Raw genomic sequence first — 13,668 nt, 5'->3', positions numbered from 1 at the left:
TTCTATGTGTATACATATAATTGTGTCTGTGCAGTCCGCAGGATTTTGTTGATATTACGGTAAGTAGAATTTTAAAATTTTCACAAAATATGGTGTTAGATTTTCGAACAATATTTGAGACTTTCGATACCATTTTCGATCTTCAGGTAATTTTATACTTTACAAAAGAAACACAAAAGCACTTATAAAATACCTGCTCACTTTTAGCTATTTTTTTCAATGATATACTTGAGAATCACTTTGGAAAACATCTCTTCTCAAGAGTTTTTTTTTAGCTATGCAGCTTGCTGTATCCTGCCCAAAAGCCCCCAAAGCCATTAGAAAAATAATTCTAGTCTTTTGTATATAGTAAGTATATAGAAATAATATCAACAAAAACCTAGGATGCGCAAACTAAACTTACGCGGTTTAGTTGTCAGCGAAGAAAGCTTTAACATCTTCAAACACCTCGTCTGGTGATTTGGTGGCGTCCAGTTCGTGCACTAAATTCTGCGCCTTGTAGTAATTGATGATGGGCATAGAATCGTTGACAAAGGTGTCGAATCTTTTCTTCAGACTATCTATATTATCGTCTGAGCGATTGCTTCCGCTCTTGCCACGATTTATACATCTCTCCACGCAGGCGTCTTCCGGACAGTTGAACACGAGGACGAACTTCAGGTTGACCTTGTCAGACATCCGGCGCTGCCAGCCATCGACGTTGTCCTTATTCCGGGGGAATCCGTCGACCAGAAAGCAGTCCTTCCCGCTCACCTGAAGGGAACAGATAGTAATTAGAGGATGGGCATGAGGCCCTCAACTGGAGTTTGCTCTCATACTTTCATATTTTGATTCATGGCATTCTCGAGGAGGGCACAAGTCACGTCCACGGGAACGATTTTCCCATTGCGAATGTAATTCTCAATCAACTCTCCGTACTCTGAGCCTTCTCTATTGCGCTCCTCTCGTAACAAATCCCCAGCAGATAAGTGCACGTAGTCAAACTTCTTCATAATCTTCTCACACTGCGTGCCCTTTCCGGATCCGGGAGCACCCAAAACAAACACAACATTTGGCTTTGGTAAATTCATTTTGTGGCAATGTCGGTCGCTTTGTTTTGCAACGAAACTCTGTGATATTCGCACGTGTCCCTTGTGAGCCAATCGTCCGAGAAATGAGCCTATTCGCGCGAGATTTTCTAACATATATAATGCACCTTTTCAACCCACAATTATCACTTTTTCGTCAACTTTTTTCTCAGAAAATATGCATTATAATCGCCAACCAAAAACTGAGCAACTTTCTGTTGCCAACATTGCGGCAAGAAAACCAATGAATTTACAAAAGTGGCCGAGAGAGGCGCAAGTGTTGAAAACATATTTTTGCCGAAATTTCACAACATTTGTATCTCCGCAAGAATTACTTACAGTTTTCAATGTTTTATCACGTGCCTTTGTGATCGGCGGTGAGATGAATGAGAAGATCACTTCCGCCATATCCTCAGTGAAGAGGAAGATTGACGGTCAACACCCGAAAGCTGCGCTCAATTGTTTGCAACTGGTGTCCGGTATCTTCGATGAAGCCCTTACAAATTCGGAGATTGGTAACTCAATGTGGCATGAAATAAAGTGCTGATCCTACAATATCCTACTTCTCTCTGCAGACTTGGCCGTTGATATCATCTTCAACATGAACCATGGCACAGTAGCTCTACTCTTTCAGAGCCTTCAGTACAACAAACTATTCAAAGAATGCAACGAAGAGATTCTGAAGCTGCACCTCAAGATTGTCCGGGAATACTCGGGAAAAATGCCCAAGTATGTCACGTCTGTGATTAAGGTAAGCCTTTACTTTTGATTCTCATTCTGTGCCGCAGGTAACTAACATAACTGTAAATCTCCTAGTATTCAACAAAGTACATCGTTGCCTTAAATGTGAGTGCCAAAGAGAAGGAGTTGTGCATGCAAATCATCCATGAGATGTTTCTGCGCAAACTGTGCGATGCAATCGACTTTCCCACTGTCCTGAGCAAGATCTTCAGGGTGTTTAACGACAAGGATCCTCCGTCGAGATGTAAGAATTGTCCTCAATCATGGTTTGCCTTAATTTTTATGATCTCGCCTCGTTTTGCAGTGCTTCAGATCAGTTTCGAAGTCGTTGGGCTTATCTGCAAGGATTTCCCACAACATGTGTCGGAATCGTATCGGCAGCAGTTTCACAAGGCAATCTTCACCAATCTCGACAGCCTGATAATTCAGAAGGATAAAATTTCCCTCGGCACTATTGCTGGAGCCCTTGATGGCCTCAATAGCTACCTGATCAACTTTTCTCCTGAAGGCGAAGAGGGTGCCCGGGAATGTGATATCATCTATAACTGCGTCAAGGAGCTCTCAGATGTCGGAGACATTCGGGAGAAGGCCCTATTCAGGAGCGCTATGCTCCTCCTCACGTCACACACGGCCTTGATTGCGGAACAATTGCTCAGAGATCACAAGTTCTGGCACGAGGCACTGCAAAAGTGGCTACAATTGACATATGAGGACAAGAGGATAGCCATTAATGCGATATATGCTGTTCACAAGCAACTGGCAATCACTCTCACTGAAAGATCACAACCAGAAGATGGAGAGGTGCTGAAATTCTTTTTCAAATACTTCACGAATGTCCTCCAGAGCTCTACATCGCAGCCGTATGACATCCGCATCGCTATTCAAGGTTTCGGATTGATGGCCGGGCCATGCAAAGCGATTGTGCCAGCCGATCAAATGGAAAACCTCCTGAATCTTGTGATTCAGGCGACTGATCACGCCTACTTCAAAGAGAAGATTAACAAGAGGGAGCATATGGAGCATTTGGCTGACTTTATGGAATCCCTCAGTCAAATAATGGCTCACATGCCGATGATCTCAAGGTTTCAGATCACTTCACTGGAGAATATGATGATTGAATTCATCAAGGACTTTCACTACCTCTCGAGAGCTCATCATGAATTCGTGTTAAAGGCTTTCATGAACACCTTCCTGAATTGCACTCTCCTCGAGGGCACAGTTTTTCAAGATATCGTTCAAGCAGTGATCAAGCAAGGGATTATTTGGACATGTAGACACAAACTGCCTTTCGACGCGTTTCGAGATGAAAATTCCCAGGATTGGAAGGAAAATATCACGTACAAAAATTACTTGCCACTTTGGCAGGGAATTTTTAACTCTGGAAAGCGTCCACAATTCACTGCAGTCTCAGAAAAGATCTACGAATCATTTATCTCTTCAATCCACATGATCATCGGGAAATTGAATCTTGACACGAAGAAGAGAACGTACAAGGATGAAAATGGAAAAGATGAGGAGTTTGCTTTCTGTGATCCCAACATCGACCTCGAACCAGTCAAACCTTATGATTTCAACATTTTCTTCAATGTGATCGATCTGTTCAGAGATGTAGTCTATGATCAGAGCATTGATCATCATGAGAAGAATTTCCTACCGTGGATTCCTCAATTTTGCCACCTAATCGTCATCAACATGCAGAAATATCCACTTGTTAGTGGATTTCCTAAGCTTCTGGATTTGGTGCTGAATGTCGCTAACAAGATCAAGTTCTTCGATGAGGAGCACCAAAAAGAGAGATCTGAGACTCACGATATCGTGATATATTTGCTGAGAATCCTCATTCAAAGAACACAGTTCACTTCTGGTGAATTACAAATCTCCTACATACAGACGATTTTCAGTGTTCCAACAGAGATTGTCATACGATTTCTGCAGGATATCATTGAAGTCTTCAAGATTGCCTTTGAGATTGGGAAGAGCATTTTGTGGCTGGCCAATAAGGCCCTAAGTGCTCTCTTCAGGATTGTCACCAGGGATCAAGCGTCAGATGATGTGAAGGAAATACTGGAGAAAGTTTTGCCGTGCTTGGACGTCTTTTTGCAGAGCAAGGGATTTTCTGATCCATCGGTTCTCAGTGTGGAGATTGTACGAGTTCAAAATCGCCGGAAGATTCAAAGGAACTTTCGTCAAGTGGACACTGACAGTGAATTGCTGAAATTTCAGAAGAGAATCTATGATTTTATTGGTAAGAATGATACTTATCCTCATGCTTATACAATTATGCTCAAATTTCTGTACTTATTTTAGGAATAATAGAACCCGAGATGTGTCTTTATTTGTTGAACAACAGGAAGCACACTGCCACAAATCTCACCAAGGGCGACTTCGACAGCAGCATAAAATTGAAGATTCACTGTACAGATGTTTCGCCGATAATCTGTCTCGATCCTCTACTGCCACGCGTTTTCCAGCTCGCCCTGTCGTCCAGTGACAGAAAGGTAAAAATCAATGCCTGTGAGTTATTACATGGAATTGTTCTGTATATGATTGGAATCCCGGTGAAGAGTCCTAAAATCTGGATGGAAATGTGGAATCAGATAATCCATCTGGGCTGTGATGCCGATGTGGCGGTTCAACAAATGTTCGAGCCACTGCTTATGCAAATAATGCACTACAAGGCGCAGCCAAATCAGGATGGTATCAATGAATTATTGGCAGCTCTAATGGAAAATATTTCTCATCCCTCAAATGCTGCAGTAAGAGATCTGTCAGCGAGATGTTTGCGGGAATTTGTGTCGTGGACGTTGAGGCAAAGCACGGGTGATCAAGTGAGTGCTTCCATACTGAATATCACAAGAATAGTCACTCAGTTGGAGTTCTACTGCTGGAACTTCAACGTGTACCACCGACTGGGCGCCTCATTGGCCTTCAATAACCTGTACAGAATTCTGAGGGAAGATGAAAGCCTTCTTAATCGATACTGGATAATGTTGGCTTACTTGTACTGTACAAATCTCAAGCTCTGCATGAAGAATTTCGACTCTCAACATGAAAGTATGGCTATTGAGCAAGTCTGTCTCGCTCTTGATCACATTGTTCGAGTTCTCTGTGAGAAAAGTGACTTCTTCAGCACCACAACCGCCGAAAGGGTGAAACCAGAACCACTAGAAGAGGCCACACTGAAGCACTTGGCGTTATGGATTTTCCACGAGTGTGGATCACACAGCCGTGTTTATCGAGGAAAGTGCATCGAGCTTTTTATGAAGATTGTTCCACACGTGAAGGAGTATGACTCTCCAAAGAAGTTCATTGCTTCTTGCATCTCCAATGAGGAGATTCTGCAACTGTGTGAAGGAAAGGATGGAAATGAAGGCATCGGTCAACGTCCAGATCTCACTCATATCACATCTGAGGATAATATGCCAATGAAGCTCATCCATGACTTCTTGGTGAGTCTGCTGACCGATCTTGACAATCAAATTTGGCTCTTCGGTGGAGATTTGGTTCAAAACCCTACGGAAACTATAACCAAAAGCAAAATTTTCCATGCGATAGACTACTATTTGGAGAATGTGTGCTGGAAAAGTGGTTTTGACATAATTGTCCTCCTCAATATTGACACCTTTGAAGAAGATCGCAAAGAAATTGAAATGAGTATGCAGATCTATCATCAAATAAGTGATATCAAGGCGATTCTATCTGCAAAATTAATGAGCTTCCTAACTAAAGTCGTACAGTTTTGTGGTCAAGACTTTCCGAAGTCTTTTTGGCGGCCGGACAGCAAGATTATAAAGTTTATACTCGATCTGATTTTCCAACCCCAAGAATTGGGTCTAAGTTTTCAGCAAGGTTCTATTGAGGAGTCATTGCCGACCAAAACGGAACTAGTTCTCACGAGGATCAGGAGAGACGCTCCCAAAGAGTTTAATGAGAAACTGTTCCTGGCTATCAAGGACGAGTTTGCCTATCGATTGAATATTGTCACGATGAATACAGAGAATATGGTTGAGAAGAACTCGCTGGAAAGCTCAATATTTCGGGAAGCAAGAGGCATTCTCGTCATCTGCAAGTATGTCAAAGTGTCGACATTTCCCGACATTACAAAAACATTCTTCGCTTCAGCAACAAAAAGACTATTGACCGATCTTTTCCTATCCATAACGAACAAGAGACAAAATGAACTTTACATCAGAACTCTGTCTCATGAGGTGAAAGCTTACCTAAATTTGCTCTTGAATATCGCTTTCTATAACGAAGTCACTCATGTGTGTGTGATTGATTGTTTGTATGATCAAACGCCAGTGAAGACACTCAATGCTTCAGAGAAAGGATGCATGAATCGCGGAGAATACTTTCTGGATGTGTATCGAGATGAACTTTTAGCTAATTTAACAAGGAAGATTGATGTGACAATCCGTACTATCATCAAGAATGTGTCTATTGCACGATTGCCAATGGCAAGTCGGGTGATCATTGAACTCTGCAAGTTCATTTTCGATAAAGTGTCAGAAAAAGGCAATGGGAAAATCTTGGTGGACACAATTATTGGTTTGTGGCCAACTATTCGGACATTCTTTGTCGAATGGAGCAGTTCATCCAAATTGGCTGATCTTTATTTGATCGAACTCGTGTCAAACATAGCAATGATCAGTCCATATCCTCTATGGGAATTAGCTACAAAGTTAAATGATCTTAAGCAATGGATCCTCGACCTGATCTCCAGCAAAGACACGTCAATGGAAGTGAAGAATCATGCATTGGAACTTTTGCCAACTATCACAGGTCCTCAAGACAATTTCAACGATAAACTTACTGCTGCTCTCCGTGCTTTTCAAGCCGACCGTTTGCCGCTGATTTCATCTGAATTCAAGGCGGAGAGTATGGAACGTGCCAGCTTGGTTGTGACTTTTAGAACGATTCTGGAAGCTTTGGTGGCATCTCAATCACGCATTCTTCTCAAGTTCCTCATCGATGCAACTGCCGGGGACGAGAACCACATCATGGAACACGAAATCGCAGAACAGCTACAGAAATGCATGCATTTAATGTCAGACGATCATCAAGTGGAGTGCATACAGGTAAGAAAATATTTTCTTCAAATTCTCATGTTATACTGTATATCTAAAGCAAAAATTAACGCTATTTATCATTTTAATGCAATACTTTTTTGCCTTAGCTATGTTTTGATGTGTTTTGCAACACTCAATTGGAGCCGAACATTCGACTGATTGTGAGTCGCAGGTTTCTCAAAACCATTATTAGATCATGCAGTACTAAAGCCATCATCACGTTCTTCGAGAGAAACATAAAGAAAGTGGTGGAGTTGACGGACTCGAGCTACGGTATGCAGGGCAGAGGATGGCCGGTGGAGCAGGCTCTGGTGAGCCGAGCTGGAGGCTATGAATTGATCGAGTGCCTCTTCAGTATGGTGGATAAGGAGTGCCTCACAACAATAAGTTTTGCTTTACTCGGCACACCTGGAACGGAGATTGTGAAGCAACTCACAAGGAAGGCTTTTAAAGTGCGATCAGAAATTTTTCTCACGTCAGATGAGACTGCTTCAGACTTCTATAGAAAGTACCAGTGTCACGCTTATTCAGCTCTATGCACAATCGTGAGCAACACGCAAGATCAGTTGAAGTTCTATGAAGGATTATTGTTCAAGGAAGATCCCGCAAAAGATGAGTACATTTGGCAGAGGATCATTAATTGCAAGAACAACAATTTATACAGCAATTTGGAACAAGAATTCCCAGATTATCCTAAAGTTAGAGATCTTATGGTGTCGATAAAGCGTTTGGCGCGCAAAAGTGAGGGAGACTATATGAAGTTTTCTCACACAAACAACGTCTTCATGTCATCTTTGAGCCAGGAAGTTACGCGATTCGACTTCACACATGCCGCAATTCGTACTGCCGAAGATGTTGCCAATAGAGAGACAGATAAAGAATTTGCCTGTGTTCAGCTGGAGAATGATGATATCAACAAACACGAGCTAATGGCAACTCTTTGCGCCTTGATTAATCACATGTATGAGAATAAGATCACTCCTGTTATCGAAGATGCGAGCAATGTTCGAAGAATAGCCCCGCAGTGGGTGGAAGCCATAGCAAATGCTATTTACAGTCGACAACAGCCCAAGAATGTGCGGATCTTCCTCTGCAAATTGGTGGATAATTGCCGAAATGTGTTCAAGTTCTACTGCTCCACACTGATGGCACCTCTGATGCAATTTATTGTAGATGAATGCGCCGGAAACATCTTGAACTCCTTCATAACTGACTTGGTGGCTTTGATTCTCGAGTGGAGTGAGGTTTATGAGCCCAAATCTTGCGATGAATCCAGCGTGGCGTCACAGATGTTGACTTTTCTCATGAAGAACTGCTATCATGCACGAACTGAGATTTTTAAGCTGAATTTGGACCTCATAAATCGATTGATTCATCTCTGGAAAGACTTCGTAATAATCCAAAAGCAAGTGCTTTACGATCTTGTGACTCAAAATTGCAGCAATGATTCGAAGGAGAACATTTGTGGTCTTCAGTTGAATGCTATTGTGTTGTCCACTGGCATCATTCCTTGGGTAGATGCCATTAAGGTGAACTACTTGAAGGCCCTTTTTCGGTGTCTAGATAATGACTTTAAGATGATCTATCAGACAGCGTCACATCTTCTTGGCATGTGCCTGAAACATATTAATCCAGATGGAGAAATTGAGGATGATGTCTGCTCAATGGATCTTAAATTGAAAATTGAAGCCATCAAGCGCTCAAGTGAAGACAAATTCATCAACGTGATTTACGGTGTTCAGAAGAACTATCCCAAGATTCTAGAACCTTTCATGCTGGTGATTAGCCACGTGATTCCAAATGCTTTCGGGGCGAAGAAGAAAGTTTGTTTGGAGATGTTCCTTTCTGGAATGGAAAAATACGGCGACACAATTTTTCGAGAGCTGATGACACTTGGCATAAGAGATATTTTAAAGCAGGCTCAACATCAACTATTGGGACTCCACTTGATTAACAAAGCAGTGAAGAACATGACTGAAGGAGAAATCGCTGAAATTTCCAATGATGTTTTGTCATTTGCGGAGAGCAAAAACACAGAATGTCGTGATCTAATGTACGAAATTCTCGTCAACATGGTGCAAATCTTGAAGGAGAGATCAGAGCACAAGACCGAGATTTATAAGACCATCCTCGGTTCGCTGCTGAATGGACTGTCGGATATAGACACCGATATTCAAAACCGCATTTTCACCTTTTGGTCCAACGAGAAGATCCTCTCTCCGAAACTTCGGGACAGATTCTTGGCGATACTAGAGAATCTCTATGATCCAAAGGCGGAAAAGCATTTTCTCGAATATGCCACGCAACTCCTCCTCGACTTACCAGTTCAAAATCCCAATTCTAAAGATCAACTGTTGCTGAACCAGATTGAGAATGATTACAAACTGACGGAATACGAAATCAACGTGAGCTGGAGATCGAAGTCAAACCACTCTCTGGTGCCTCTGTTTGTGGAATCACAGCAACGTCAGGTGATTGTGGGCAGTTCTCTGCAAATGGGAAGAATGCTGAGGGCAACAGCGAGTGCTGAAGGTTTTCAACCAACTCAGGATCCAACAACTATAACAAAAATCCCCGATACCTTTGCTCTCTCGACGCCAAACTCTCTTCTTTTCACTCTTCCGCCACAAGTGTTGGACAGGAATTCACGGCATATCTCAGAGGCAACGACTAGTAAACCAAAACCACCACTGGGAAACCTTCGCAAGCGCTTCATCGTGGATAAAGAGAAGTCTCACAAGGAACATGCGTTGAAGATGATAGAGAAGAAGCACAGTGAGACTCAGAAGTACACCAATATCAGACGTGCCAAGGAAAATGAAGTTGTCATGTACCGTCGGTACAGATTTGGTGATTTCCCTGACTTGCTCATCAACGGCTTGGCACTCTTGTTGCCCCTTCAAGCGCTCGTGAAAAAGGACGCAATAGTGGCTAGACATATTTTCATGGCTCTCTACAATGGCTTAATTTCCAATGTGAATAATAACACGACAACCTTCCGGCAATCTGTCAGTCTTCATATTAATGAAATCCTGAATACGTCAAAGAATTGCGAATCAATAATCTTTGCTACGCTCATGGAAGTGGCTCTGAGTGATCCGACGCTTTTCAATTTCTCACCTGACATCGTGGCGATATCTTCAATTGCGAGCAACATGGTTCCCAGTGCTACACTCTACATCGAATCCTGCCTTAATATCCTGTCGAGTGATCCCTCCATAACGTCACATGGCTCACAAGAGAATTTAATGCCCAACATGTGGCTAAAGCTGGCGGAATTGTACCAGAGCATTTCGGAGAATGATATGGTGTCGAGCATTTTCTCCGACAAACTCTTGACTAATCCGGATTTGAGCAGAGCTATTGATTGTCAGAGTCGAGGAGACTTAATTGCGGCCCAGAAGATTTTCATAGGACTAGTCGCATCAGGTGGTCAGAAGATTGAGTATGATTTTTGCTACGAATCCCTCTATAACTGCTACGAAAAGATGGGAAAGTGGTCCGAATTGGCGAAGATTGGAAAAGATCAAGTGGACAGCTGGGAGGAGTTGTGGACGAATGAGTGGGATCATGAAAATCTTTTGCCATGTCTCATAAAAGCCAATATGCGCCTCATGTTGCAGGGGAAAACGGAGAGTAAGGAGTTCATAGATATCTTGGAGGGATGGCTACGTGTGCCGGAGAAAGCCAACACTCTCAGAACAAACTACTCAGAGGAAATCATAATGTTTCAAATTGCCAACGGAGACTTCCGATCAGCCAGGGTCCAGTCAGAGCAAAATTTGTCCTACTTCTTGTCAGAATGGGGACATCTAAGCATTTTGTCGGACAAGTTGCGATCTGAAAAGATTTTCAATCTTCGTCGCGTGGCCGAGATTCATCGCTGCATTGAGATTATCCTAAATGATGAGAAAAGTGAGAGGATCGAGAAACTTCTGAAGACGTGGAAAAGTGCCTCTCCTAGTCTCAATGATTCGCTCAAAATGTGGGATTTCCTAATCGCCTACAGATCATACTTTGGGGGCGTGTTAAAAGGAAATGCTGCAGATATCGATCAATGCATAACAGAGATGAAGTTTAAGTTCTTCGAAGCAGCTATTCAGCAGAAGAATGTCCAGTTGTCTTTCAGTGTTTTGCAATCTTTACTGAACTCACAAAGCCAGAACACAGCCATGAATATAGAAGTTGAGAATACAGTGAAGCTGGAATTGGCAAAGTGCAAACTAAGGAATTTGAAAATTGAGAATCAACATGCGACCGAAACCTTTAAAGAGTATCTCAAATCTTCTGCGAAAGTCAATGAAATCGTGACTTCGGCTGCTATGAAGGACTACAGCCTCAATTTTCAACTGCAAATCTACAGTGATCTCATAGAAGTCCTTAAAAGGGTGTCAGATAACCTTCCAAGGGTCAACATTGACGACAACCACAGAGATATTATCCTGAATTTAACCCCACAAGGAATTACCACTGATTTGAATGCTCGACTACAACAGCAAAATCTTACTTGGCTTATCAAGAGTGTGGAGGTGGCGGGCGAAATTGCAGAATCATCTCAGATTGACAGCAAAATACTTGGCAATACTTACTACAAGATGGCCAGTTACTGCTACGATCGCATTGGAGAGAACAATAAGTCTCTTTCGCTGGAGCAGAACTTCATTCTCTCGGTATTGCGTGGCATGCGATACAATTCCAGGGAGGCGCGCAATCTCTTTCCAGCTTTACTGGAGATGCCAAATTTGAAATCGAATTCAATCATCACTAAGTTGTTTATCAGCGAGAGCAAGAAAGTACCTGAATGGATGTTCCTCAATTGGGTGCCTCAGATTCTGTCAACATTCAATTTCTCCTCGCCTTGTTATCTAGACAAAATCCTGCATCGATTGGCACAAACATATCCAGCAGCGATTGTCTATCCCTTCACACTGTCCTACAATCAGCACTTGGACATGCAAAATTCTTCAGTGCCAGATCGGAAGCTTGTTACAGAGATCATTGGATTGACAAATATTCCTGGAGTGAGTCACTTTATATCAGCACTTTCGTGTCTTTGTCTACCCAAATTAATGCTTGCCTCGCATCTCACGAGATTTTACAATGATCTCTTCCGTGAAACACACATGCCAGAGGGGAAGAAGATGAAGTACATTCGAAATATCCTGAAAAATGTATTCAGGGAAGGAGTGGAAAATCTTCAGGGATCAGCATTTAAGCATATCGAGAAGTATCAGGCTTCTGTAAGGGATTTTTGCAATGAATCATCTGTGAGGAATCTTCTGACATCACTTGATGGCATGATAAAGACGTTGAAGGAGGAAACTAATGCGGAGATTCAAGAGAGTATTGATCTAGGAAAGCTCTGCCCGTGGATGATAAACTTTAAACCGACGGAGGAGAGCGTGAATATGGAATTGCCAGGACAGTATAAAGGAGACCAAAAGCCATTTGTGGAGCATCACGTTAAGATTGCCAGATTTCATCAAAATCTTTACATCTTCCAGTCCTTGCGAAAACCCATGAAACTGACAATTACTGGCACTGATGGAAAATCTCATGAGTATCTTGTGAAGTACGGTGAGGATTTGAGGCAAGATCAGAGAATCCAACAACTTCTTCAGCTCATGTCCGCGAATTTGCAACTCGACGAGCAGTGCAAGAATCACAATCTCTTCATCCAGACCTACCAGATCATCCCAATGTCTCAATATTGTGGCATAACAACTTGGGTCCACGACACAGTGATCATGAAAAACTTTGTAAAGAAATCCTTCAGTCGGCATGATGCGTTGGATTCCATCCTGACGAGAGTTGTTGGACAATTCAAGGAGTATTTCAACATATCTGATGGAAAACTCTCTATTGACTATGGAAATATGGTGATGAGAAACTCTCGATCGAAGATCAGGAAGAAGTTTAGTGAACTGGAGAAAATGATCCCAAAGGATCTCGTTCGAAAAGCGCTGTGGGACATCAGTATTTCGCCGGAGTGTTTCTTCGTGCTGCGAAACAACTTTGCTAAGAATCTCGCTACGATGAATATCGCCCATTGGATTCTGGGCATTGGAGATAGACACTTGGGGAACTTGCTGTTTAACACACAGAATGGCCATTTGGTTGGCATAGATTTCGGCATGGTGTTCGGCGGAGCCACAATCAACCAACCGATACCAGAACTGATCCCATTCCGACTCACACCTAAAATGGTGAACGTGATGAATCCCTTCGGAGTGTCCGGACTATTGAAGAAGTGTATGATTCACGCCTTGAGATCCTTCAGACAATGTCACAAGATGATCATGGCTTGCATGTCTGTCTTCATTCAAGAACCAACACTAGACTGGATGACAGCGACAAATGATCGAGATGATGTCTCATCACAAGGTGAGGACGCAATAGATTTTTTTTATCTATAGTAAAATTGATTAAGTATTTTAATTTTGCAGAAAACGTCCCATGGAATTATCGCGTCAGAATTGAGATTGCCAAGAAAAAACTTTGTGGATCTAATCCAAGAGCCCTGATGGCGGAGGAGCTGTCGATGTCTGTGATCGCCAACACTACATTCCTCGAGGGATACAGAAACATCCTCAAAGGAGATGAGGACATGAATGTGCGAACTCAACTTCCAGACATTAACCTTTCTGTGGAGGATCAAGTGTCCTGCCTCATTGATTTGGCCACAGATCCTGCTATTCTGGGCGTGTGTTACATGTATTTTCATCCGTGGATCTAATAAGTTCGAGTATTTGAATTAATGAATTATATTAAATGAATTTATTTTAATGTGT

General features: G+C 42.4%; 2 protein-coding genes across 2 annotated transcripts; one reads left to right on the top strand and one right to left on the bottom strand.

Annotated features, from left to right (window-relative positions):
* Window positions 1-63: 63 nt before the first annotated feature.
* LOC132256370 (UMP-CMP kinase) lies at window positions 64-1,297 on the bottom strand. Its single transcript, XM_059752738.1, has 2 exons — window positions 819-1,297; window positions 64-753 (listed from the first exon to the last, which is right to left on the bottom strand). The coding sequence occupies exons 1-2, from the start codon at window positions 1,182-1,184 to the stop codon at window positions 409-411; spliced, it is 711 nt and encodes a 236-aa protein (XP_059608721.1). The 5' UTR covers window positions 1,185-1,297; the 3' UTR covers window positions 64-408.
* A 116-nt stretch (window positions 1,298-1,413) lies between these two features.
* On the top strand, window positions 1,414-13,615 carry LOC132257391 (DNA-dependent protein kinase catalytic subunit-like). The gene is made up of 7 exons (XM_059754268.1): window positions 1,414-1,582; window positions 1,643-1,818; window positions 1,884-2,052; window positions 2,113-4,053; window positions 4,116-6,886; window positions 6,985-13,261; window positions 13,324-13,615. Exons 1-7 carry the CDS (start codon window positions 1,450-1,452, stop codon window positions 13,611-13,613), a joined length of 11,757 nt encoding a protein of 3,918 aa, XP_059610251.1. The 5' UTR covers window positions 1,414-1,449; the 3' UTR covers window positions 13,614-13,615.
* The last annotated feature ends 53 nt before the right edge of the window (window positions 13,616-13,668 follow it).

This window comes from Phlebotomus argentipes, unplaced genomic scaffold, assembly GCF_947086385.1.
Source record: "Phlebotomus argentipes unplaced genomic scaffold, Phlebotomus argentipes genome assembly contig_6, whole genome shotgun sequence".
NCBI classification, from domain to species: domain Eukaryota; kingdom Metazoa; phylum Arthropoda; class Insecta; order Diptera; family Psychodidae; genus Phlebotomus; species Phlebotomus argentipes.
This window is presented reverse-complemented; position numbering and strand designations above follow the sequence as displayed.

What these genes read in the sequence shown, in the direction of transcription:
- LOC132256370 (XM_059752738.1), bottom strand. Translation starts at nt 1,184, where the DNA reads ATGTTAGAAAATCTCGCGCGAATAGGCTCATTTCTCGGACGATTGGCT. An exon ending in CCATGAATCAAAATATGAAA is followed by an intron (nt 754 to 818) that starts GTATGAGAGCAA and finishes TGTTCCCTTCAG; the next exon opens with GTGAGCGGGAAGGACTGCTT.
- LOC132257391 (XM_059754268.1), top strand. Translation starts at nt 1,450, where the DNA reads ATGAATGAGAAGATCACTTCCGCCATATCCTCAGTGAAGAGGAAGATT. An exon ending in CAAGGATCCTCCGTCGAGAT is followed by an intron (nt 2,053 to 2,112) that starts GTAAGAATTGTC and finishes CTCGTTTTGCAG; the next exon opens with TGCTTCAGATCAGTTTCGAA. An exon ending in AGATGATGTCTCATCACAAG is followed by an intron (nt 13,262 to 13,323) that starts GTGAGGACGCAA and finishes TTAATTTTGCAG; the next exon opens with AAAACGTCCCATGGAATTAT.